The sequence below is a fragment of the Canis lupus genome, chromosome 24 (genome assembly GCF_003254725.2).
Source record: "Canis lupus dingo isolate Sandy chromosome 24, ASM325472v2, whole genome shotgun sequence".
In the NCBI taxonomy this organism is placed as follows: Eukaryota; Metazoa; Chordata; class Mammalia; order Carnivora; family Canidae; genus Canis; species Canis lupus.
Genome location: NC_064266.1, coordinates 24963862 through 24987969, shown reverse-complemented (window position 1 = coordinate 24987969; position 24108 = coordinate 24963862). Strand labels below are relative to the sequence as shown.

General features: G+C 50.1%; 1 protein-coding gene across 4 annotated transcripts in view; it reads right to left on the bottom strand.

Annotated features, from left to right (window-relative positions):
• The window catches only part of EPB41L1 (erythrocyte membrane protein band 4.1 like 1), a 143547-nt gene that overhangs the window by 107256 nt on the left and 12183 nt on the right, over positions 1-24108 (bottom strand). For 2 of the 4 annotated variants that reach the window (XM_025469930.3, XM_049100182.1), the window contains exon 1: positions 16983-17128. Coding sequence is in view for 1 of the 4 variants with exons in the window: in XM_025469924.3 (XP_025325709.1) it covers positions 6832-6915 (84 nt within the window). In the remaining 3 variants the exon portion in view is untranslated. Of the gene's footprint in view, positions 1-6831; positions 6916-16982; positions 17129-24108 lie in introns of those variants that run through there. The other 2 variants (XM_025469932.3, XM_025469924.3) reach the window with 2 other exon arrangements.

The window sequence follows — 24108 nt, the reverse complement described above, 5'->3', positions numbered from 1 at the left end:
CACAGTTGGGCCTTACTAATAACCCACAATGACATTTGCATATTATTTCACAATTTCCCAATCAGTATAACTTAATTGGCTTGGCTCATTCTGCCCTCACCCTGTCAGAGCCACAGAACCTCCCAGCTGTAAAAGGGTTTTGACACACCCCATGCTGGTGGTTTGCAAATCATCTTGTGCAGAGCCACGGAAGGGTTCCCTGTCATTATCTGGAGGCTGCTGGGGGCGCTGAAGAATCAGCTAGTTAGAGTCCCTCACACCTACCCCAGCTTCAACAGCACTGCAACCCCTCTGGCTATTTTGTACATTGAGATTCTTTGAGGTTCATTTGGAAAGGGGATTTTCCTGCTGGATGGTGTGAAAACAACTCATTTACTCCGACCCCACCTTCCCCCACTCCCTGCCCCGACAGTATATAGATATGATCCTGAGACTAACGCAAAGAACGGAAGCCACCCACAGTCACTCAGTAGTCAGTGGCAGAATCAGAATGAAACACTCTCTCCTGAACCTAGGGTACACCGGGGAGTGGTCAAGCAAAATAAAACAAGGCAGCTCTGCAGGGTCAGCAGATCCAATTTCCAGGTCCAAAGCCATCATCACCAGCCACAGTGGCACAGACAAGAGATATAGGCAAAGCACACTGTCTAAGGCAGATGTGCTCAATGAACATGCATTTTAATCCCTACCTCAAAATAAGCCCAAACCAGAGAGGACCCTCAACACTGCCCTGCTTTTGAAACCTGCCAGAAATCTGTGGCCTAGACAAACCTTCATGCCTCCCGGCTGTAAGACATATCAAAATAGAGAGCCCGAGGGCCCAGAAGGCCCACTGTTCCAACCCAAGCACTGGAAGGAGAACTAGGCTGTGCCCATGGACCACTCACCCCTCCTCCATCCATACCAGCTCCCCGCTGGAGGGAAAGAACAGCTATCAGCCACCTGCAAGGCGGAAACCGTGTGAGCTCCTCTGGAGCCAACCAGAGTTTGCAGCCGGGCAAGGAGCTGGAAACCGAGAGGCTACCATTTAGCTGCCTGAGGAAACTTAGGGAAGTTGCTGAACCTGTTAAACAGAAAGGCCCGTATGACTCCACAGCAAAGCAAAAGAGAAAGGAACACTTTTGAAGCTGGAGCCTCCGGGGAGGTGGGGGGGGGGCCCGCTGAGGGAAAGAGTTCCATCTGAATTCTAAGAGCAGTGGGGAATCACTGATGCGCAGGGTAGAGAACAGACGGGAAATGGGCAAGAGGAGCTCTTTTTTTTTTTTAAGATTTTTTTTTAAGATTTTGTTTATTTATTCATGAGAGACACAGAGAGAGAGAGAGAGAGGCAGAGACACAGGCAGAGGGAGAAGCAGGCTCCATGCAGGGAACCCGATGTGGGACTCAATCTCAGGTCTCCAGGATCACACCCCGGACTGAAGGCAGCACTAAACCGCTGAGCCACCCGGGCTGCCCAAGAGGAGCTCTTGACATACATATTAGGGGTTCCCAGGGCCCAGCCCAGGGGTGGTCATGGTAGAGCTAGAGAGAAGTAGATGGATTCGAGAGATCCTTAACAGGTGGTACCTGAAAGATTCGGTGAGGGACTGGATATGGGGGGATAAGGGAAGGCAGAGGCCTGCCGACCCCTCAGACACCGCCTTCCGGGTCAGTCTCGGTGGTCTCCAGCACCCAGGGAAAAAAAACATACCCATTGCTCTCTCAATCAGGCCTCTCCCTGCCTCGGTTTCCCCACCTGTAAAATAAATACGGTTGGACTCCATGGTCCCCATGTTCCTTCTAGCCTTAACATTCCGTTCGGGTTTAATTTGCTCATGGACAATTTAAGGCTTAACTTCAGCTCCAGCCTTGTATGCAACGGGGCAGGAGTATTGGGAGGAGAAACCTCAGGTCCCCTGGATTCAGGACGGTACATCTCCAGGTGGGACAAGATGCCTCCACTTCACATGAAACCCAAGAATCAGGTAAAGAGGAAAGTCACTTGGACTGAGGGTGGGCTAGCAGGAGCAAAAGCTGCGAGCCCCACTGCCTGCTCTCTGACTTGGCATGGGCCTCAGGACACTGTCACTCCAGCTATGACATCAGTCACCCAGTGGCTGACACCCTGCTTCCCCATCCACTGTTCTCCAGCCCCCAGGGGTTAACCAGAGGAGGCCAGGTATAGTGAGCCTGCCTAGGGAGATGTGGAGACAGTGGGTAGAGGTTTGGGAGTCACACAGACCTGGTTTGAATTCCAGCTCCACCTTTCTCTCTCTCATTCTGAGGCCTGGGGCAAGTCACTGCACTGCTCTTAGGCTTGGTCTCCTCATGTGGGAAATGGGAGTAACAGTGCTTGCTTCCAGGGCTGACAGGATGATTCAGTGAGATGGGACGTGAGAGGCTCAGCACAATGCCTTATAACAACGATCACGGAGGCAGCAGATGGAAACTGAGACCCAGAAAGTGAAATGACTCACTGGAGACCCTTATAGCAAACCAGTGCAGGGGTGAGACCCAGAGCCCACATTTGAAACCTAATGGTTTCCTGCTTCTCAGATGAGGAAGTTGAGATTCAGATATTACAAGTGACTTGACCAAGGCCATAGAGAGAATTAATGGTAGAAGAGGGATTTGAACTCAGGCTTCCTTGATGAAAAAGCCGATGGTCTTCCCTGTGGATATTTAGAAAGTATGTGTGTATAGAGATGCTTCAGATTTCAGGGACCTAAAAACCTGGAACAGAGACAAATGTAAATTTGGGCAGATGGAGAGGCAGGCAGTGAGGCTACCTTGAGAGGAAACTGGAAGGAGCTGGTGAAACAAAAGCCTCTTTCTCAAAGGCCCTCTCCGGGGGATTGGGCAGGAGAGGAGGGGGCTGACGAGCAGAGCCATCATCCTGCCAGGGCTGAGCTGAGGGCTGGATCTAAACAAACAGAAACGGATCCAGTTTGGCCACCAACTTGCTGTGTGATCCTAGGCAAGTCACACACACATATACATACTCAGTTCTGTTTCTTCAACTCAAGAATGAGATGGTTATTCTGAATACTGTTGAGATCACCACTTATAAGAGACTAATAATAACCATTCTTCACAAGCTCTAGACTCCTGACCAGTCCCTACTCCTACAACCCCAAAAGGTGGCCTCTTAACACTAGCTCCAATACCACAATAGGGCTGGGAAGCCCTGCTTTTGGGCCCTGGTCATATAGTCATGTCACTTCCCCTCAACAGGCCTTGGCATTCTCATCTGTAAAATGGGCACATATCTTTGCCTGATCACTTACAAAAGATCCAAGGACCTACCTCAAAGACAAGAAATCCCCTGACGGCAATCCTTACCCCAGTCCTCATCCTGAATCCACAGCCAAGCTCTTATAACCTCTCCTTTCCCACTGGCCCATGTCCCCTTTGGACAAATAGAACAAGAGAATTCAAGCTGATGAATACAACAGGAGTAGCAACGACCCCCCCCCCCAACACACACACACACAACTAGTAGTAGTAGTAGTAGCAACCACCACCACTGCCAATATCGGACTACTGACACATGCCAGGCACTGTGCTAAGTCCTGCACTTGGGTTCTATCTCATGTAATCCCCTCAATCAGTGAGGAAAATCTCACTACTAATCTAAATTGACAGATGATAGACTAAAGTTCAGCAAAGTGAAGTGACTTGACTACCAAGGTCACACACAGAGCAAGTGAGTGGCGTGGCCACCCAGACGCAGGCTTTTCATTTGACCTCAAAAGTCTTCATCTTATCCTTGAGGTGGCAGGGTTATCCAGGGTAACATTCCACCACAGAGCATGGCCCAGATCTAGGCGGTGGGGGAAGGTGGGCAGTGAAGAATATCTAATCTCCAATTGCCACACACAGCCACCCCAAATAATTAGTCTTTATAGTCTTGTATTATTATTTAAATATGCCCAATTCAACTCTCTGGCTAGAGCAGCACTGTCCAATAGAAACATAATGCAAGTAATATATGTAATTTGAAATTTTCAGTAGTGGGGCACCTGAGTGGCTCAGTTGGTTAAGCATTTGACTATTGATTTTGGCTCAGGTCATGATCTCGGGGTTGTGGGATCAAGTCCCACAGTTGGCTCCATGCTGGGTGTGGCGCCTGCTTGGGATTCTCTCTCTCCTTCACTCTCCTTCTCTCTTTAAAAAAAAAAAAAAGGAATAAAAGTTTTAGTAGCTACATTTTAGAAAGTACAAAGGAATGGATAAAATTAAATTTTAAAAAAGACTATTTATTTTATTTTTTTGAGAGAGAGAGCCAGCACACAGCACAGGCAAGTGCAAGGGGGGCAGGGAGCAGAGAGGGAGGGAGAGAGACAAGCAGATCCTGCATTGAGCACAGAGCCTATGCAGGGCTTGACCTTAGGACCCTGAGATCATGACCTGAGCCAAAATCAAGAGTCAGACACTCAATTGGTTGAGCCACCCAGGCACCTCTGAAATTAATTTTTAAAGTATATTTACTTAACTCAATATATTCAACATGTAATCAATATACAAAATATTAAGATATTTTACATTCTTTTTTTTTTCCATACTAAGTCATGCCCAAATCTGGCATGTTACATTTAGAGCACCTCCCAATTCTGACGCTAAATTTTTAGTGGATATTTAGATCCTTTTAGCCCTTACAACTTGAAAGTATATTCAAGAATCTAATAATCTAATCTATGTAGAAGTTTGTGGGGTTTTTTTTTTTAAGATTTTCTTTTTATTTATTCATGAGAGGCACAGAGTGAGAGGCAGAGACATAGGCAGAGGGAGAGGCAGGCTCCTTGCAGGGAGCCCAATGCGGAACTTGATCCCAGGACCCCAGGATCATGACCTGAGCCAAAGGCAGATGCTCAACCACTGAGCCACCCAGGTGCCCCTATGTAGAATTTTTTTGATAACCAAATGCAATATTCTTTTTAAGTTTTAAATGAATTCAAATAAGATTAAAAATTCGGTTCCTCAGAGCACTAGCCATATTTCTTTTTTTTTTTTTTTTTACTAGCCATATTTCAAATGCTCAATAGCCACATGTGGCTAAGTAGCTACCATATGTGCTGTACTTCTAGACCATCAAGTCCTAGAAGGCAGGGCCAGTGGCCTCCATGGCCCAGGCAAGAGCTAGGCCTCCCAAAGTACAATTAAGTCTGTAAATAATGATATCTACTCATTCAGTGAATCCCTACTGAGCCTAATATTAATATCTACCTCTGGTTCCTGTTACATTCACAGTGATGGTGACAAAGGCACGGAGAGTACCCACTGTTCAGAGAATGAGTGTAGTTTAGAGAGGTGGGCTACCTGCCAAGGTCACCCAGCTTTGACCCCAGGCTTGTCTGACTTGGAAGCCTGAGCTCTGTCCCTAAAGCTTGACAGGAGTTGGGTCTGGGGCTCAGTTTTCCAGAGAAAGAAATACGCCTTTGCTACTATTCTCCCAAACTCCTCCTTCCCTAGTCTAGCAGCAGCAGGAGAGCAGGAGAAAGGCATGGCAGGGACTGTATACAGTAGTGGTCTCATGTACAGCACTTAGGGCACTTGTGACACTATCCCCACCCCCCATCCCCCAACACACACACACAAGGCAAGAGGCAAAACCAGCAGGGTTCACTGGCTGCCTGCACTCTGGGTGGGTCCCCAGGATCAGGAGGCATGCCCTGTCGGGCACCTCCACCTAGAGCACTCACTCAGAGGTGCTTGGACTAGGGCCACCTCCCAGGGCCACCTCTGCTGGAGTCAAGGGAAGGGGTCCAAGAGGCAGCTGGCCCCCTGGAAGGAGGGGAGGAGCAAGCCCTGGAGGCAGATTCCAGGGCTGGGAAAAGGTGGCAGGTACTGGCCAGAAAAACCAAGTTGGCTCCAACCCTCTCCTGGGGAGCAGAGCCAGCACTCAGACTCCTCCCACCAGCCCCACAGGGTGAAACTCTCACCAACTATTATGTTTAACAATTAACTTTGATTCTTTTCCATTTCACCTGGAGGCAGATCCAGCAAAAAGCCCCATGTGGGGGTAGTGGATGTTAGGTGAAAGAAGAGGAAGGAGCAGGTGTGAAGGGAGAAGGGGGTGATTAGTGAACCCCCTCACTTCCTCCTTCCCATCCCATCCTACTAATGTGGGACAGCCTTCACGCTAAGGCATAAATCCTATAAGGTCAGGAGCAGTGACCTGGCACGTAGTAGGTACTCAATAAATATTTTTAATTAACAAACAAGGGGGCAGAGTGAACTAGAATAAAATAGGTTAGATAGATGGGCAGATTGATGGGGGGGGGGGGGAGTCCAGGAGACAAAAGGAGGCTGGCACCTCCCTGACCCCTTAGACTCCAGGCCCTCTCTGAGACCTGGACTGAGGACCAGGACCACAGCCACCTAGGGCATGCCAGGGGCGTGGCTTTGAAGGAATTTCCCCTTTCCCAGGCTCTGCTTTTCCTAGCGGTGACCTTTGGAGCCTTCACCTCTTACCCTATAAAATGAAGGTGTTATTGCTATGGTACATGCAGGGCTATACAGGGCCAGGCCCACAGATGCTGGGATGCTCTCTGTCTCTTGCTGCTTGGCAACAGCCTCCTCTTCTTAGGCCACCCCCTGAATTCCCCTACCCTCCAATATTCCCCTGACTCCCACCTCTGTGGTCCTTTTTCCTTTCCGGGAAGGAAAGCCCAGAATAATGATGGCTCCAGCCCACTCACGTCCCACTCACCTGGGATCACACACATACACCCTGGCAACAGATTGCAACCAATATGCCATTTGCTTGTCATTTACACCCCTCCACAGGTTCCTTGGCCCACTCCTTACCTCTTCCTCCCAAATGAATGCAGGCCCAGGTCCGTAACTTACCTAGGTCTAGTGCTGAACTCACTGTGGCCAGTTCACTCAGTGTTCTTGGGTGGGGGCTCCCCCTTCTGGGCCTTTGCTTCCCATCTGTGTAATGTGAGGAATGAGGAGGGTGGATCAAGAGATTGCTTCTCCTGCTGGCCAGCTCTGATAGTTAGAGATCCTGACATTTCTGGGATCATTTTGCACTTTACCTTCAGACAAACTAGAGTTCAGATCTCCACCTCGGCCAGGTAAACAAGCGGCCCTGTTATTATGGGACAGACTCCAACGCAGGCCTACAGAGGCTAGGGACTACAGCCCGCCTCTGACCATTCTTAGCTCAAGTCCCCCCCCCAATTCCCACTTACTGGTCCCCAGTACCTCCACTGTAAAGCCCTACCCTTCCAGTCTTCTCTCTCTGGTTCTCCATAGTGGCACCATGAGCTGTCAATCCCTCAAATTCTTCTTGGCAAAACAAAGGTTAATGCTGCCCCTGCAGGGGTGGGGGGCGACCCCAAGCCCCTTCTGTGTGGAGATTCCGGAGCTGCCCCTGCTCTTTCACTCTGCTCTTTTCTCTTTCTGGCAACTCCTCAAGTACGCCCCCTACTTTCCCATCTCCAGCCTGAAGCTCCCCTCCTTTACCTCCATAGGGAACACCTGTCTACACTGATTATGGAGTCTACACTGATCTCTCCCTCCTCAGCTCGCTCTGCCATGTTTCTGCCAGATGCTACTCCTTGTAGGAGAGTCTTACTGCCCCTACTTAACCTTAGAACCCTGGAGACCAAGTGACTCTTTCTTTTTTTTTAAGATTTTATTTATTTATTCATGAGAGACACACAGAGAGAGACAGAGACAGAGACACAGGCAGAAGGAGATACAGGTTCCATGCAGGGAGCCCAACATGGGACTCGATCCCGGGTCTCCAGGATCAGGCCCTGGGCTGAAGGCGGCGCTAAACCACTGAGCCACCCGGGCTGCCCCCAAGCGACTCTTACAATGATTTTTCTCTGTCTCTCACTCTCTCCCCCCAGCACAATGCTCAAACCATAATAGGTGTCTGCTGAAACAATGATAATAACCATTAACTGAAAAATAATGAATTCTAATTGTATATTGACCATTTAGTCTTTACAATGCTCACATCTCAGCATTTTACACATAGCATTTCAGTTAATACCCCCATGCCCCTAAGAGACTTGTTATCCCTAGCCCTTTGGTTTAAGGTGAGGAAACTGAGGCTCAGAGAGGTGAATTAACTTACCCAAGATCACACAGCCAAGACATGGCAGAGTCAAGACTAGAATTTAACTTTTTACCCTTTGCTTTACTTGGCCTCCCTCCAATCCACAAAGAAAGGAGGGGATATGTGTAAAGTCATGGCCTACCAGTGATGGGGTCCTGGGGGCTCCAGAGAACCCAGCCCAAGGCCAGAGGCAGATTCTGCAAATAAAACTCAATATCCTTCTTTTGAGCACCTGCTCTGTGCAAACTCCTGTTCTTGGTGCTGGGGGGCAAAGAATGATACATGAAACATCTAGTGCTCACAGTCCTGCAAGAGAGACAAGCCATGTCCCAAGATAAAACTAAGATCAGCAGAACTCCTCCAGGAGGGGAATAGATAAGGTGCTAAGGGAATGCAGAGGAAAGACAGATTTTCATTATGGGGGTGGGGATGGGAGGGTCCACACAACTTTGTGGGACAGAGGTTGGCATCTGAGCTGAGCCTTGAAAATGCTCAGACAGGATTTCAACAGTGACTAGAGAAAGGGGGGTGGCATTCCTGGCAGGGAAGAACCCAGGGACCTGGGGCAGAGATACAGGTAAGTACTGAGCACGTCCCAGGAGCCTCAGGAAACATATTGTCCAAATCCCTGTCCTTGGCACTGGCCCCCAGTGTCCAGCCCTGAAGAGAGACTACCTCGAGTACCCCTAGACTCACAGGCACCTGGACCACTTACTGTGAATGGGCACGGAAAGACAGAAATCACTGGGCACCTGGGCATGTGGTTGGACAGGCGGGACTTAAGGGGCGAGAATCCAGGCTCTGTATGGCATCTCTGAAGATGGGAGATGCTAAAGGGAGAGGCAATCCCTTCAGAGGGGGGTAAGCAAAAGGGTGAAGAATGTGAATTGGGCAACAGGGAACCTGGCTTCTAGAGCCACAGATCAAAGCTACCGGCAACTATCGTGTCTAACTCCCCATTTAACAGCTGGGAAAACTAAGGCCCAAACAGGGGAAAGAACTGACCCACAGTCCCTCAGCATCTTCACTTAAAGCAAGTAATGCGCTGAGAGGCAGGAGAGATCTGCCTTTACCTCCTGACTCTGTCCTGAGCTCCCCAGGGACCCTTCCCCAGTCATTGGCCTACCACTCTATAAAACCACCCTGAAGATGACGCATGCTCAAAGACATAGATGGTGCCTATGGAGCCTTTCCCACAATCAAGGCACACTCTCAAAATTGTACAAGGCGCTTCACAAGTTCATAAACATTTGAGACCAACATTCTCCAAGTGCCATCTGAAAACCTAAGGGTCACGGTCACCTGAACAAGGAATCTGTTAAAACAGGCTGATTCCAAGGCCCCACCATGGATCCCACCCTTCCAGGAAGCAGCTGAGTTTGGATCTCTGGGCAAATTTTAGAAGATAACTTTTTTTTAGCAAGCTCCTTTAGGCTACTCTTGGGGGAGCAAATTTTGAGAAACCCTGTCTTAGGCAACTTTCAGAGGCAGGGGTAGAGGTAGGGTGCTAAACTACTCTCCTTTTAGCTGTTTCACATATTGAACTTCTGCTTCCTGGACTATGAAGAGAGAGCTCTGTGGCTTGAAGGTTTAAAGCTACTGTTCATTAATCAAAGTTCCTTCTTGTTGAGATACCTGCTCAAACTGACCATGGTCATGAGCATGGTCCCGGTGAGGGTGGGTAGAGGCCCAGCAAGCTGACTGTAGCTGCTCAGATTTGGAAGTGACACTCAGATCCAGCAGCCCTACCTTCAAGGGCATCTGCATTCCAGGGCTGAACTTGGGGTGAGAGGTTCCCTATCCACCCCAGCCTGGAGGCACCTTTCCTCTCTCTGGACTGTCTTGCTCTGGCTCTTAGGCAGCTCTGGCTTCCTTGTTTTCCTTTCTAGCATAAGGGCCCTCCTAAACCTGACTTTCCTGGCTCCAGTCTCTGCTTCCCTCCCCTCCACATCACAGAGCCAGATAGAGGATCTCCAAGCCCCCAAGTACCCTTCCTGGGAGACAAAGCTATTGTTCTTTGCAGATGATAAGCTTATTTAACTAGAAGACTCAGGATAATCAATGAAAAACTAAGGTGACCAATCTAGGGAAAAAGCCAAGTACCTCGAGACCTGCCCTGTCACCTGCCCCTGATGCATGTCTCTCCCACAGGTGGACACTGCCTAGGACATGATGGGCTCAGAGCCCAGGCCACCCCAGGTCTAACGCTGTAGGAAGGTCAGTTCCTGAGGGAAGTGACAGCACAGGCTGGGAGGTAGGAGAGACCTGAACGGGAGACTCTGCTCTCTGAGCTAAGAATTTGTTCTCTGAATTGGAGCAAGTGCACATCCCTCTGTGAACCTCTAAGCACTCTAGAATGTCCCAACCAGGACAGGATAGGAACGATTCAAGAGTACCCACGGGCTTTGGATAGATTTAGATTTAAATCCCAGCTGTGCCATTTGTTGGCTGAGGGCTGGGTAGGCCTTGGGCAAGTTATTTAGCCTCCTTTAATAAAATGGAAGTCTAATCTCCGCCTCGCTGGGTGGTTGCAAGGATTAAGAGACATAAGGCCTGTAACACGCTTAGCACAGGGCCTGGCACATGGTAAGCCAATAACGTAAGATCAGTCACCAGAGTGAGCTTCTGCCAAGGAAGACTTGAGGCCTGCTAATTCACAAGTGGCCCCAAGCAACCCCAGAACCACCTACTTGAACTGGGTCTGGAAGCTTTATCTTTAGACCTCTAATCTGGAGAGAAGATGGGGAGGAGGGAGGAGGGGCAGGACAAGGGAGTGAGAGAAAACAAGAGGAAGGAGGGAGGTAAGAAAAATCAAGGGGTAAAGAAGGGCTGGGCTCCCCCAGCTTGGGGAAAATGAAGATGACTTCAGGGCAATTGCCAAGACAGGATAAGCCTTCTCTCCTTTCCAGAGCCTTCCCTACACCAGCCAAGGCAAGGCTTACAGTGACACAGCCTACTGAGAAGCACAACCCTGGCTGTCAATAGGGACATTGAAGCCTTGGGTTACCTCCAGGCTCTGGCTCCCCACATTGCTGCCACCCGCCTGCCTGTGGTGGCCTCCTCCCGTTGGAGCAAGCAGAGATGGCCAGAGCCAGACTGAGAACAAACAACCTGCCCATTCAGCCGCAGAGGCACCGCCTGTTCACTCAGGACTCAGGGAGGCCCCTGCTCTGGATTCGACCCTGACTCAGTAGGACTCTCCCCACTGGCTCCCTGGCTCCCAGCTCTGCACAGTGCCCTCTCCAGGCCTCTACCTGTCCCACCATCCTGCTCCTGGGGCCCACCCTGCAAGTAGGGGGGAAAGCGCTGTTCAGAGGGCAAAACGGGAGCCACAGACAAGGTGTTCCAATTGCCACTGACCAGCTGTGTGACCTTCGGGGTGTCACTTTCAGAGCATGTTTCCCTTCTCTGGCTAACAGAGAGCAAGGACCATTGCTAAGGTTCTCCTAACTGACAGCAGAGCAGCTATACTCCCAAGCACACAGGGGCACGGAGGACTTGTCTCCAGAGAGGAGCGGGCTGGGCTGGGCTGTGCTGAGAATGCAGTGGATGTGGCAATGGCCAAGGGTTATTATGCTGATGATGATTATAACTGAAAATCCCAGCAACAAACCCTTAAGCAATTTACAAAGAGCTCTCTCGTTATCCCCTGGGATTCACAATCTGGTGAAGTAACGAGAGCTGGATGATGCTAATTCACACTGGGCAGATGAGGAAGTGAAGCAAGATCTGAGGGATGCATCCCAGCTACTAAGTGTGCAGGGCAGGGGGTGCCGGAGAGGAAGTGATCATTATGGGGTGCTGACAGTGTGCCACCTCACCAGGCTTACTCACACCTGCTATCCAGACCAGGTCTGACCACCACGGCATGACATTGCAGGGGCTACTGTCCCCATTTCACAGAAGAAACTGAGGCTGAGCACAAGTAACTGACTTCCTCTTAGCTCGTGCTGCTACATTGCAAAGCCTAGATTGCAGCTAGGCTTGTGGGACTCTAGAATTTGCACTCTTTTCCATCTTCCTGTATGCCCTGGGTTGAAAAGTGTCCCCCCAAATTCATGTCTACCCAGAACCTCAGAATGTGACCTTATTTGGAAAAAGTCTTTGCAGATGTAATTAGCTAAAATAAAATGAAGTCATACTGGATTAGGGTGGATCCTAAATCCAATATGACTGGTGTCCTTATAAAAAGAGGAGATGATACAAAGACACACAGGGAGAAAAGGGAGAAAAGCACGCGACGACAACGAGGCAGAGGCTGCTGCAGACCAAGGAATACCAAGGATTGCGGGCAACCACGAGAAGCTACGAGAGAGGCATGGGACAGACTTCCCCACAGAACCCTCAGAAGGAACCAACCTTACTGACACCTTGATTCCTCACTTCTGTCTCCAAACTGTGGGAGAATAAATGTCTGCTTTTTAAAGCCACCCAGATTGCAGTACTCCATTAAGCAGCCCTAGGAAATTAATACACTGTGAATCCTCTGAGCAGCAGACCTGGGACTCTTATTTTCAGATTCCCATCACCAGGCAGCCTTGGAGGCCTGTGAAAGGTCACTCTTGTCTATCCTTCATCTCCCTAACCAAGCTGGCCTCCAGTCCACCACCTGTGCTTCTTCTCCTTCTAGGTCTCTATCCACCCTCCTCTGAGCCTAATCTCCAGGTCAACAGTCCCTCCTCCACTACCCAGGCCACCCTCTGTCACCACCTGGAGAGCTATGTTTTTGAAATGCAAATCTGATTCTTCCAAGCTAGCTTAATCCTCTTCCCTAGCTCCCCGACACCTGTAGAACTCCAGCTCATCAGCCTGGGCCAGATACGGCCCCAAAGTTCTTCTCCGGCCTTACTTCTTCACCGTTCAATCACCCCGCCTGTCCCCACAACTCACCAACTTCTGCTCCAACCAAGAGAAGTATTTGGAGTTCCCCTAACAAGCCCTGGTGTCTTTGCACATGCTGCTCTAACTACTCGGAAGATAAATCCAGCCCAACACCATCTCTCTTCTTTGTAAAGGCTTTTCCTTCCTGAACAACCTCACTCTGTTACCTTGCATATTGTACATCCTTTCATGTTGGCCCCTACACCCAGCCTGTGAACACTGCTGGATTCGTTTCCATTTCTGGACGCTTAAGGCCCAGCACAAAGGCATTCAAGAATGTTGAAGTAGCCGTAATAGTAACAAATGCTAATACTTAGCAAATGTTTACTATGTGCTCAGCACCAAGTGAATCATTCCATGTATGTTCCTCATTTCATTTCCAAAACAATCCTATGGAACACGTACTATTATTGGTCCTGTCTTACAGGTGAAGAAATGAACAGATGAAGTCCCTTGCCCAAGTCCACCCAACTAGCATGTGGCAGAACCCGAATGACTCCAGAGCCAATGCTTGTAACCAGAATTAGGTACACCATCCATCCTAAAACCCTCATTTTATGGAAGAGGAAACAAGCAAAAAAGGGAAAGTGACTTGCCCACAAACAAGGCATGGACCCAGATCTTTAGATTTCTTATTCAACATCCTCCCTTTTCTCATTCCATAGCAGGATCCTATTCCAAGAGGACACAGACAACTTGCTGGGCTGTGTCTCCTGGAAAACTTTCTACTGCTCCCCTAGAGCAGAGCCCAGTACCAGCCCAGGCACAGAGTCGTGGTTCATCCATGGCCAGTAGATATAGCAGTAAAAATGACAGATAAATCTACTTCTAAAAATCTGAGGCCTGCTTAGATACTACAATGTCAGAGCTTGAGAGGACACTTTGGGTATCATTTAGTACCATCTCCCATTATATAAAGTCATCCACTTCAACAAATTTACTGAACCAATCATAAGTCAGGCACTGTGTGGGATCACTAGGAAAGGTGATAAGCAAGTTCCTGCCCAGATGGTGTTTGCACTTCAGTGAGGGGAGACAGACAGACATTTACCAAGTTCATGTATAACTGCAAATTCTTGAGTACTATGGACTACAGGGAGCTCAAGAATGTATAACAAGAAAAACAGACTTATTCAAGGGAGTTGGCAAAGGTGCCCCTGAGAAAGTCACTCTTGAGCTGAAATCTGAAGAGTAGGAGTTAAACAAGCTAAGAAGCGAGGGAAAGTGTGTTAGACAGGGAACAGCATATGCAAAATCCCAGAGGCTAGAAAGCTCATGGTGCCTGGATGATCTAAAAGAAGGCGAGAGTAGCTGGTTTCCAAAGAAGTGGGCAGGGACTTGATCTTGCCGGTTTAATAGGACAAGAAAAGGAGTGGAGAACTGAGCAGAGCAGGGAAACCCCTTGCTCAGAACCCGCCAAGAGCAGGCACTGTCAATGAGTTATTACATTATTCAGTGAAGGAGCACTCCGTCCAAGATGACAGGAAAGACCTAAGACTTGAAACCAGAACCTGCACCTGCCAGGCTAGGGCTGCGAGGCTACTGTAGTATGTGCAACAGTGGGCAAGAGATGCTTTTCCGGGGTTTCAACCTATAGAAGGTTCCAGTTTCCTGTCTGCACCTCTCTTGAGCTCAAGGGCAAGAGAATCACGTGTGTTTATGAAACCATAGACTGCTGGGCTCCACCCCCAGAGTTATTATTGATTCAGTAGGTCTGAGGGGAGCCCCCAAAATTTGCATTTCTAACAAGACCACAGGTGACCATGCTGCTGCTGGTGGGGTGACTATACTCTGAGAACTACTGCTCTAGATTCAAGTATATGGGGACAAAGGGACATGGTGAGTGGGGATGATGGCCAGGATCCTTGAGGGTTAGAAAGGTAGATTCCTAAATCTGGGTCACAGTGAGATAAATGCCAGGACTCTGAGAAACCAAAGGGGCCCCAGAATTTCACCTACTAGCTGCTCAGCCAGGGAAACTGAAGCTTAGGGGGTTCAGACTCTTCCATAAGAGAAGAGTGATACAAATGTGCCAGGCAAACAGACAAACACAAAAGGGTTGGACCAAAGTCCAAAGGAGACCCCTGGACCAGACTCCAGGGCTCCTGAGCTCCAGGCCTGAGTCTTTCTTGTTCTGAGAAAGGGATTCAGGGAAGGGGACAGCAAGCTTTGCTTTCCACAGCTTCTGATGCCAGAAACATTTTAAGAATTGCAGAAATCTGCTCTTGGCCCCCAATCCTATCACCCATCCACCCTCCTTCCTTTTACATTCCCAGCTCCCTCTCTTTACACTCCAAATCCTGTGCACTTGATCCTGGCAAGCAGAGCAGCAGAGGGGGAGGTGAAGTAATAGGAAGAACTGGAAGTGGAGGAAGAATTCTTGTACTCAGATGTCCTTCTTCCAGAACAATTCCTTCCTCCTATAAGAGTCTCGGTTCCTCTCTGTCCTTATATCCAGTCTACCCCTAATCCACGCACATTTTAGTACCAGCAACCGAAACCCACAAAACCAGAGGCTAAATTTCCAAACCACCTTTTCACCCAGTTTCTCTATATTAGAGTGGCTCTGAACAAAATTTTTCTACCCAATCCTAGTTGGCAGCAAATTGCCATTTCTCTTGCAAACCCATATGCATAGACTCACTAATACACAAACAGCTGTATGTACATAAAAACAAATATAACCGGAACTTATAAAAGCACATACACAAATACATCAAGACACATTATTCATTGCTCACTGATAAAACACACCTCTGCACCCAAATGCACAAGAAAAACACAGAGACACACATGCAGACAGACCACAAATCTAGAAATGCATGCATAGACCAGTACACGAGGAAAGGGGTACAGACACACCCAGAGACCTCTCAGAGGAGAGGTCTCCTGAGGGGTAGGAGTATTCCTGCATGGGCTCTGGCCCTTTAAGAGAATGGTTCTCCCTCCTTTCGGGGCACCCAAGGTGCGTCTCTACCCTCGAGGGCTGGAGAGAGTGACGGTGGGAGTGCGGCTGACCTGGCCAGGCCCAGTCGGGCTCTAGGCGGCTGTCAGCGCGCCGAGACAGGAAATGGATCCCTGAGCCGCCAGGGTCACCAGCCTGGGGGCCGCTGTTGTCGCCACTTCCCTCCCCCGCACAGACACACACACACACACACACACACACACACACGCTCGGGCTTCAGGCAGGACACGCCCTCCGCGCTCCACTCCGCCTGGTGCGCCAGCTCCGCCGACCGCCCAGCTCCTTCTGGCCCCTGGGGTGTGGCCGCCACCTGCCAGCAGAGTCTCCGCCGGCGAGGACGCTCCCGCCGCCGCCGCCCCCCGCCGCCCGGCCAGGTGCCCGGCTCCTGGGGACTACAGCGCCTCGGCCGCCGCCCCCACCGCTTCCTCTCGGCAGTGCGCAGACAAAGCGGTGCACACGCACACGGGGGCTACGCGGGGGCACACCCGCCCTCACACGCGCAGACACGGGGAGTCACATCGGCGCTCACACGGCCACACACACACACACCCCGCCACAGCTCCAGCCACAGGCGAGGCACTGGCACACACCCTCCTCCACATGTACACACACTCAGCTACATATTCGGACACACCCTCCAATAGACACATTCACGAATAGACACACGCAGACACACACACCCTCACCCAGATACACACACACCACCCCGCCCAGACGCACGGAGACCTACAAAGCACACCCCCCGCAGCACAGATGCACACCCAGCGCACACTCGCGCGCGCACACACCAACCACTTGCACAGACCCACAGGCACACGCGCGCTCACACCCAACACCCGGAGACGTGGATCCCGCCATCCTACCGGCGCCAGTACTGAGACCCGCGAACCGAGGCCCGGGCTCCTGGCTGGGCGGCCTCCCGCCCCGCTGGCGTCCAGCCCCCCGAGCCGGCCCGCCGGCCTGTCAGTGCTCAAGGACCGGGGCGAGCCCGGAGCCCTCGGCGATCGCCTCGTAGACACACGCGGGAGCAGACGCGGCGGGCTCCCCGGGGCCCGGAGCAGGGCGGCGCGGGAGGCTAACCTGGCGGCGGCAGCGCGGCTTCCGGGCGCTCTGTCCTCAGTCCGTGAGTCCGGCGGCCGCCCGGGCGGGCTCCGAGGCGCACGCGAGCTGCGCACAAATGCCCGGCTCGCTCGCTCGCTCCCTCTCCCCTCCCACGGCGCCCAGCCCCCTCCCCGCCCGCCCCCCACCCTGGGCTCCCCCCTCCGCCCCGCCCCGGCCGGCTGCCCCCGAGGAGGCGGCGGCGATCCCGGCCGCCCCAGCAGCAGCCTGCGAGCTAGAGGCAGCGGCGCCGAGCCGCGAGCAGCCGGGGGAGCGCGGGAGCCGCGGGAGCCGCCGGAGCCGCCGGAGCCGCCAGGGCCGGGGCCGCGCGTCGGGAGGAGCCGCGCGGGCCCCCGGGGAGGGGAGGGGAGGGGAGGGGAAGGGAGGGGACGGGAGGAGGGGGCTGAGCCCCGCGAGCCCGCCTGGCGCCCGCCGCCCGCCGCCCGCCGCCCGCTTCCCCACGTGGGCCCCGCGCCTGGCGCCTACCTGAGCCTCCTCTAGCTCAGAGGCCGGGGCAGAGCGGCGGGGCGAGGGACCGGAGACCCCCCACCCCCGGCCTCCTCGCCTTCCCGGGCCCAGCCCGGTGGGCTCGGGCCCCGCCCCCGCCTCCTCCCGGGCCCCCGCCGGCTCAGACCTGGGTTTTCCCTGGCTAAGGCGCCTCGGCTCTCGGCCCGGTGCCCCGGGCTAACCCCGCGGCCCGGCGCCCAGCTCGCCCGCCCCCTCTACCTCCGGCCGGGACCTGGCCGACGCCCACCCACCTCCCCGCCGCCCTCCCATTGTTCCCGCGGCGGGAGCCTGCGGAAGACCGCGCAGCGCCCCTTCCAGCCCTCTTCCAGGTGGCAGTACCTCTGGGCTCTCCAAAGGCCCTCCGAGGGCTGGCCCCTGGCTCTGGGATCCCGACACCGCCCCCCCCCCCGCCACACACACACAGGCGCAGGCACGATCCTAGTAAAGAGTTTTTCTAAATTGGGGTTATAACCACCGGCCCTTATAGGCGCTCCTTCAGGTCCTACTTTGAGTATAGACTGAGGCTTGCGCAGGGAGGAATTAACCCAAGTTCAGCAAGCCCGAGATGGCAGCGAGGAGAATACGGGGGTACCGATTAGGTGTCTCCATTCCATAGATGAAGAAACTGAGGGCTCCTGGGTCAGCGCCAGGCCCTTCAGAAGTGCAAGGAATAATGAGCCTGCCTTCCTTTGTTAGATACTAAATGAAGCTGAGCCAGGGGTAAGAAGCAAGTGTCATGCACTTTGGAAGGGTTTACCAGAAGTCAGAAAGGAAGGTAAAGACCTATCAAGTGCCAGGCTTTCACTCACTTTGTCTGGCTTAGCCCTGACCATAGCTCTCTGTGGCAGCTCTGATTGTCCCCAGTTTGCAGATGGGAAGCCTGTCCTAGTCTCTCTACCAGGCAGCACAGGGTCAGGATAAAGCCCAACCATTATTCAAGTCCTTCCCTGCTGTCATTGCCTCCAGTATAGGAAATGAAGTGCCAAACGGGCAGCTGAGAACTTAAGAAATCAAGGATAGGAGGCTTAGTTTGCACTTTGAAGGACATCCACAAACTAAGAAAAAGCAGAACTGAGAGAGCCAAGGTCCCTGAGCAAGACTGAGCACTGCCTGTCCAGAAGGAAAAAGTTATAACTAATGATAACATGCTTGGAGCACTTACTGTATTCCAGGCACTGTTCTAAGAGCCTTACTTGTACTAACTTATTTAATCCCACAATAACACAGTGTGAAAGGGATTATTTTACCCCTACTCTATACATGAGGGAAGCAAAACACAAAGACATTACATAGCTTATAAAGTGGCAGAGCCAGGATTCAAATCCAGGAAGCTGATTGCCAAGCCTGCATTTTTAACTACTGTACACCAGACAGAAGCAGCCCTGCATGTGAGATGAAGACACTGGAACTACCAGAGCACCCACCACAGCAGGATCCTATTCAACTTGTCATCCTGTCTCCCTGTGTGTACTCAGTGTGCCACACACAGCGCCTGGTCTGTAGGCCTAATTTGTTAAACTCCTGCATGACTGCCACATGGGGCTAGAGTGCCAACTGCCACGTGCAGGGTTCAGTTGCAGCCCTCTCTGCTCTGCTGGGCATCTTTATCAGTGGTTTTAGATGAAGCCGAGGAAGGCATGAAACACTAATCAAATCTGCTGTCATGAAGCTGGAAGGGACAGCAAACCCTCTGTAAAGCGAAATTAGTTTCCAAAAGATCTCAGCAGCCTCGGGGCTGAACTAGAACTGACAAGATGAGGGGCCACACAGAATAAATATAAATTCCTGCCCTTTGGTTCAAACCAGAGCAGTCCCATTGAACTTTCTGTGGTGATGGAAATGTCCTAAACCTGCGTTGTCCTTTTTTTTTTTTTTCTTTAAGTTGGTTCCATGCCCAGCATGGAGCCCAACACAGGGCTTGAACTCACCACCCTGAGATCAAGACAAGAGCTGAGATCAGGAGTCACATGCTTAACTGACTGAACCACCCAGGTGCCCCTGCATTGTCTGATATGATAGCCACTAGCCACTTGTGGCTATAGAGCACTTGAAATATGGCTAGTGCAAACGAGAGCCTGAAATTTTAATTTCATTTAATTTTAAGTGCTTAAAATTTAAATAGCCACATGGGGCTAGTGACTGCTGTATTGGACAGTACGGTTCCAAATGATCAGGTGCCAAAAATACAAAATAGAATCAAGATTAGGAAGAGTTCTAGTGAAAATGACTTAAAGGTTTGAGTTGACCTCAAGTTCAACAGTGCAATGTGCCTGTAAAAAAGAAAGGAAGGGAGGGAGTGAAGAAAGAAGGAAAGGGAGAAAGGAAGGAAGAGGGGGGAAAGTGAACATGATTACTGTATCAACAGAAACCAGAGGTCAGACCAGCCTGGTGCTGCCCTGGGCGGATCACATCTGGGCCACGGGGCCCAGCTCTGGGGCCCACATTCTGAGGATAACACTGTCACACGACAGTGTGTCTGGAGGAGGAGACCACAACGCTGAGGACCTGAATGCCATTGTGTGATGAATGATTTAAACAGCCTGAAGTAGGGAAACCACAGGGTGGTTGGAGTGGCTATCTCCACACCTCTGAAGGTCTGTCACACAGAAAGGGGATTTATTTCCTCATTATTCAGGTCTAATACACAAAACAAAAAATTCTGCAAAGCCCTAGGCCACACTATCTGAGGGAAGGATCCATGTCTAATTTATCTTCATGTTCCCCTGGGCACCCAGTCCACCCAGGACCTGTCCCATATTAAACACTAACTACAAACTTGCTGACCAAATGGATGTGAAAGAAAGCCACTCAGCTCCAGCGGGTGGACATTGGGGTGGACAATTTCAGCTCACTATAAGGAACTCACCAATAGTCACAGCTATCCAACCTTTGGAGGGAATAAGCTCCCCGCCAATAAGCATATTCAAAGAGATTGGGTCTTCACATACGATGGCCAACAGACACGTGAAAAAATGCTCAACAGGGCACCTGGGTGGCTCAGTTGCTTAAGTGTCTCCTCCCTTCTGCTCAGGTAATGATCTCAGGGTTCTGGGATCAAGTCCCACATCAGGCTCTCTGCTCAGCAGGGAAGTCTGCTTCACCCTCTCCCTCTGCCCCTCGCCCCTGCTCTTGGTTGCTCTTTCTCTCAAATAAATAAATAAATAAATAAATAAATAAATAAATCTTAAAAGAAAAAGAAAAAATGCTCAACATCACTCATCATCAGGGAAATGCAAATCAAAACTACAATGAGCTATCACCCACACCTGTCAGGATGGCTAAAATTAACAACACCGGAAGTAACAGGCATTGGCAAGGATGTGGAGAAAGGGGAACCTTCTTACGCTGTGAGTGGGAATGCAAACTGGTGCAGCCACTGTGGAAAACAGTATGGGGGTTCCTCAAAAAGTTAAAAATAGAACTATCCTACAATCCAGCAATCACACTACTAGGTATTTACCCAAAAGATACAAAAATACTAATTCACAGGAATACGTGCACCTCAATGTTTATAGCAGCACTGTGTACAATAACTAAATTATGGAAAAAGCCCAAATGTCCATCAACTGATGAGTGCATAAAAATATATATATAATGGAATATTACTCAACCATCAAAAAGAACGAAATCTTGCCATTTGCAATGATGTGGATGGAGCTAGAATATATTATACTAAGCAAAATTAGTCCAAGAATGACAAATACCAAATGATTTCACTCATAGGCAGAATTTAAGAAACGAAATAAATGAATAAAGGGAAAAAAGAAAGAAGCAAAACAAGAAAAAGACTCTTAACAATAGAGAACTGATCATTACCAGAGGGGAGATGGAGGGGGATGGGTGAAATAGATGATGGAGATTAAGGAGCACACTTGTTGTGATGAGCACTGGGTGTTGCATAGAAGTGTTGAATTACTATATTGTACACCTGAAACTAATATTGCACTGTAGGTTAACCAGCAGGAATTTTTTTTTAAGATTTTATTTATTTATTCATGAAAGACACACAGAGAGAGGAAGAGCCAGAGGAAGAAGCAGGTTCCTGGCAAGGAGCCTGATGTGGGACTTGATCCCTGGACTGGGATCACACCTTGAGCTGAAGGTAGGTGTTCAACCACTGAGCCACCCAGGCATCCCAACCAACAGGAATTTAAATAAACACTTTTTTAAAAAGAAAATACTCAACACATAAGTAGCAAAACTAGTCCTCACTATCAACCTAATCAGCAAAATTTGATTTACTTTCTGCCAGAAGAGACTGGGTCTTCATTTGGAGGCTGAGCTAGAAACCAAGAGACCCTTCAAGTTGAAAAATGGACAAGTTCTGTTAGGAGGGAAAAGACAAGACCAACGTTGTGCTTCCAGACAACTTCAATCCTATATGTTCAGAGCAAATCCTGTATGTTCAGAAGGAAGCAGAGGCCAGGAGGACCATTTAGGAACCATTGCAGTGGTCCAGGAGATAAAGTAGATAAGGGGACAGTGAGAATGAAAAACTAAAGACAGGTGTGTCATGAAAGAAGTGCTGACACAGTACTGGGAGTCAGGCGCCACAGGCTCTAATCCTGCCTCTGCTTTCAACATATCGTGCACTCTGGGGGTAAATCCCTCCCCTTCTACGGATTTTAATTTTCCCATCTCTGAAGTGCAGAATAATCCCCAAGTTCCTTCTAACTCTGGATTCTTTTGAGGGGAGCAAGATTATGAAGGATAACTAAGATAATGTATTAGCCTTTACAAGGTTCGAAGTAACAATATCATTGGTCTCATTACTATTATTATTATTATAAAGGCAGCCTCCCCAGGACAGGGTGAAGAGATTAGTAGCAGAGGACAAGAAGTCAATGGACTGCATCTGTAGGTGGGGGAGTAGGGGGCAGAGCCTCTGATCTTTGGGGAGGGCCAGCTGACTACTCTACCCCTCCCCCAAGTTCTGTGAAGACAAACAGTGTTCCGTGTGTTGTCACCTCATGAATTGTTTCCTCATTCCTTTGAGCCACACTCTGTACTTGGCTAAAGGAAGCAATCAGTTCTAGGAAAAATCAGACTCTGTCTCCCACCTTTTAATGTTCACAAATGACACCTGGTGTGGTCTTTTCCTTACATAACAAGTATTATCATCTCATATGAAAACAACTAATATTACTGGGCACTATATGCCAAGCACATTACATAAGTTTCTCACCCTGGGAGGAAGCTATAATTATTGTGCCCATTTTATAGACAGGAATACCAAGGCTCGTGGAGATACACAATTTTCCCACAGTTGCACAGCTTATGAGGGGGGATTCTAATACAAGTCTGTATGCATTCAAGGCTGCAATCGTAAAGGCCTCCAGCATTTTACTATGTTATCTTGCAACAATTTAGGGAGGAAGCCAAGGTCAGCACGTCCTCCAAATTTATAGCAGGGGCAACTGAAGTTCAGAGAGGTTAAGTTAAATCACTCTGACAAGTTAGTAAAGTCTTTCAATGTGCAGTTCAGCATTCTTTCCGGTTCCTCGTTCCTCTCCTCTGACCCAACAGTGCTTTCCTCCTTCTTCTGTACCTTCCAAGGCCTCCCAGCTCTCCTAGGTCTCATGGGTAGGGACTTGCCCAGCTCACTGAAGAGAAGGACTTTTACTTGTCCTTTTCCCAGGGCAGGGAAAGGGAAAGATTTCTGAAAGGCAAAAGTTAATTCCCACCTCCTCCCCACCCCATCCCACCAGCACACACACCCCAACCCAGGGCCCCGAGGTGACGGGGTGAAGGCTTACAGGGTGAGTCACGCAGAGCTGAACTGCCAGTCACCGGAGCACCAGGTGCTAAGCTTAGTGCAGAGAGGTGGAAAAGTAGGCCAAGTGCTCTCATCCCCAGGAGCACCGCCCATTTCTAGCCTGTGCCCCCATCTTGTCTCATCCCCAAATGCTGCAAACATTTAGGAAACACTGTGTAAGGCCTGAGGGGGAGAGGGGTGGCAAAGGGACACATGAAAATACAAGTGCATCCCCACCCTTCAGAGGGGATAAGAGTGTGAGTACAAAGTAATCTATGCTTACAAAGAGTAATGGGGGGCACATGGTGATTCACTCCGAGGAGAGAAACTCACAAAGAGGTTGAGATTAGAGTGGAGCCTTAAAGAGTGAGGTGAACATGCAGAAGTGACAGAGGGGCACTCCAGGCAACAGGAATGCACATGCAGAAGCCCTAAAGCTTAAATACATTTGGACTCCATCAAGCAGGCAACAGGAAGCTACGGAGTACACTATGGCTTTGGAGAAAGAGGGTCTGAGTTTGAATCCTACCTCTGCCCCTTCTCAGCTCTTTGACCTTGGACAAGTTACTTGATACCTTTGGTAGAGATATCATTGTTCCCATTGTTTGCTTTCCTCCTTCCAGAAAGATTATACATTCTAGCCAGTGGCCATGTGACTTGAGTACTCCCTCTGAGGAAAGAGTACACTCCCACATGAGGCTTGACCACAGGACCTACTTTGGACAATGAAATGTGGGCAGATGAGATTATACGCCAGTTCTAAGCAGAAACTTGAAGAGCCACTGCATGTTGCAGTTTAAAAGCATACTGTTTTATCTCTGCCATTGGAATGGCATGTCCTGGGCA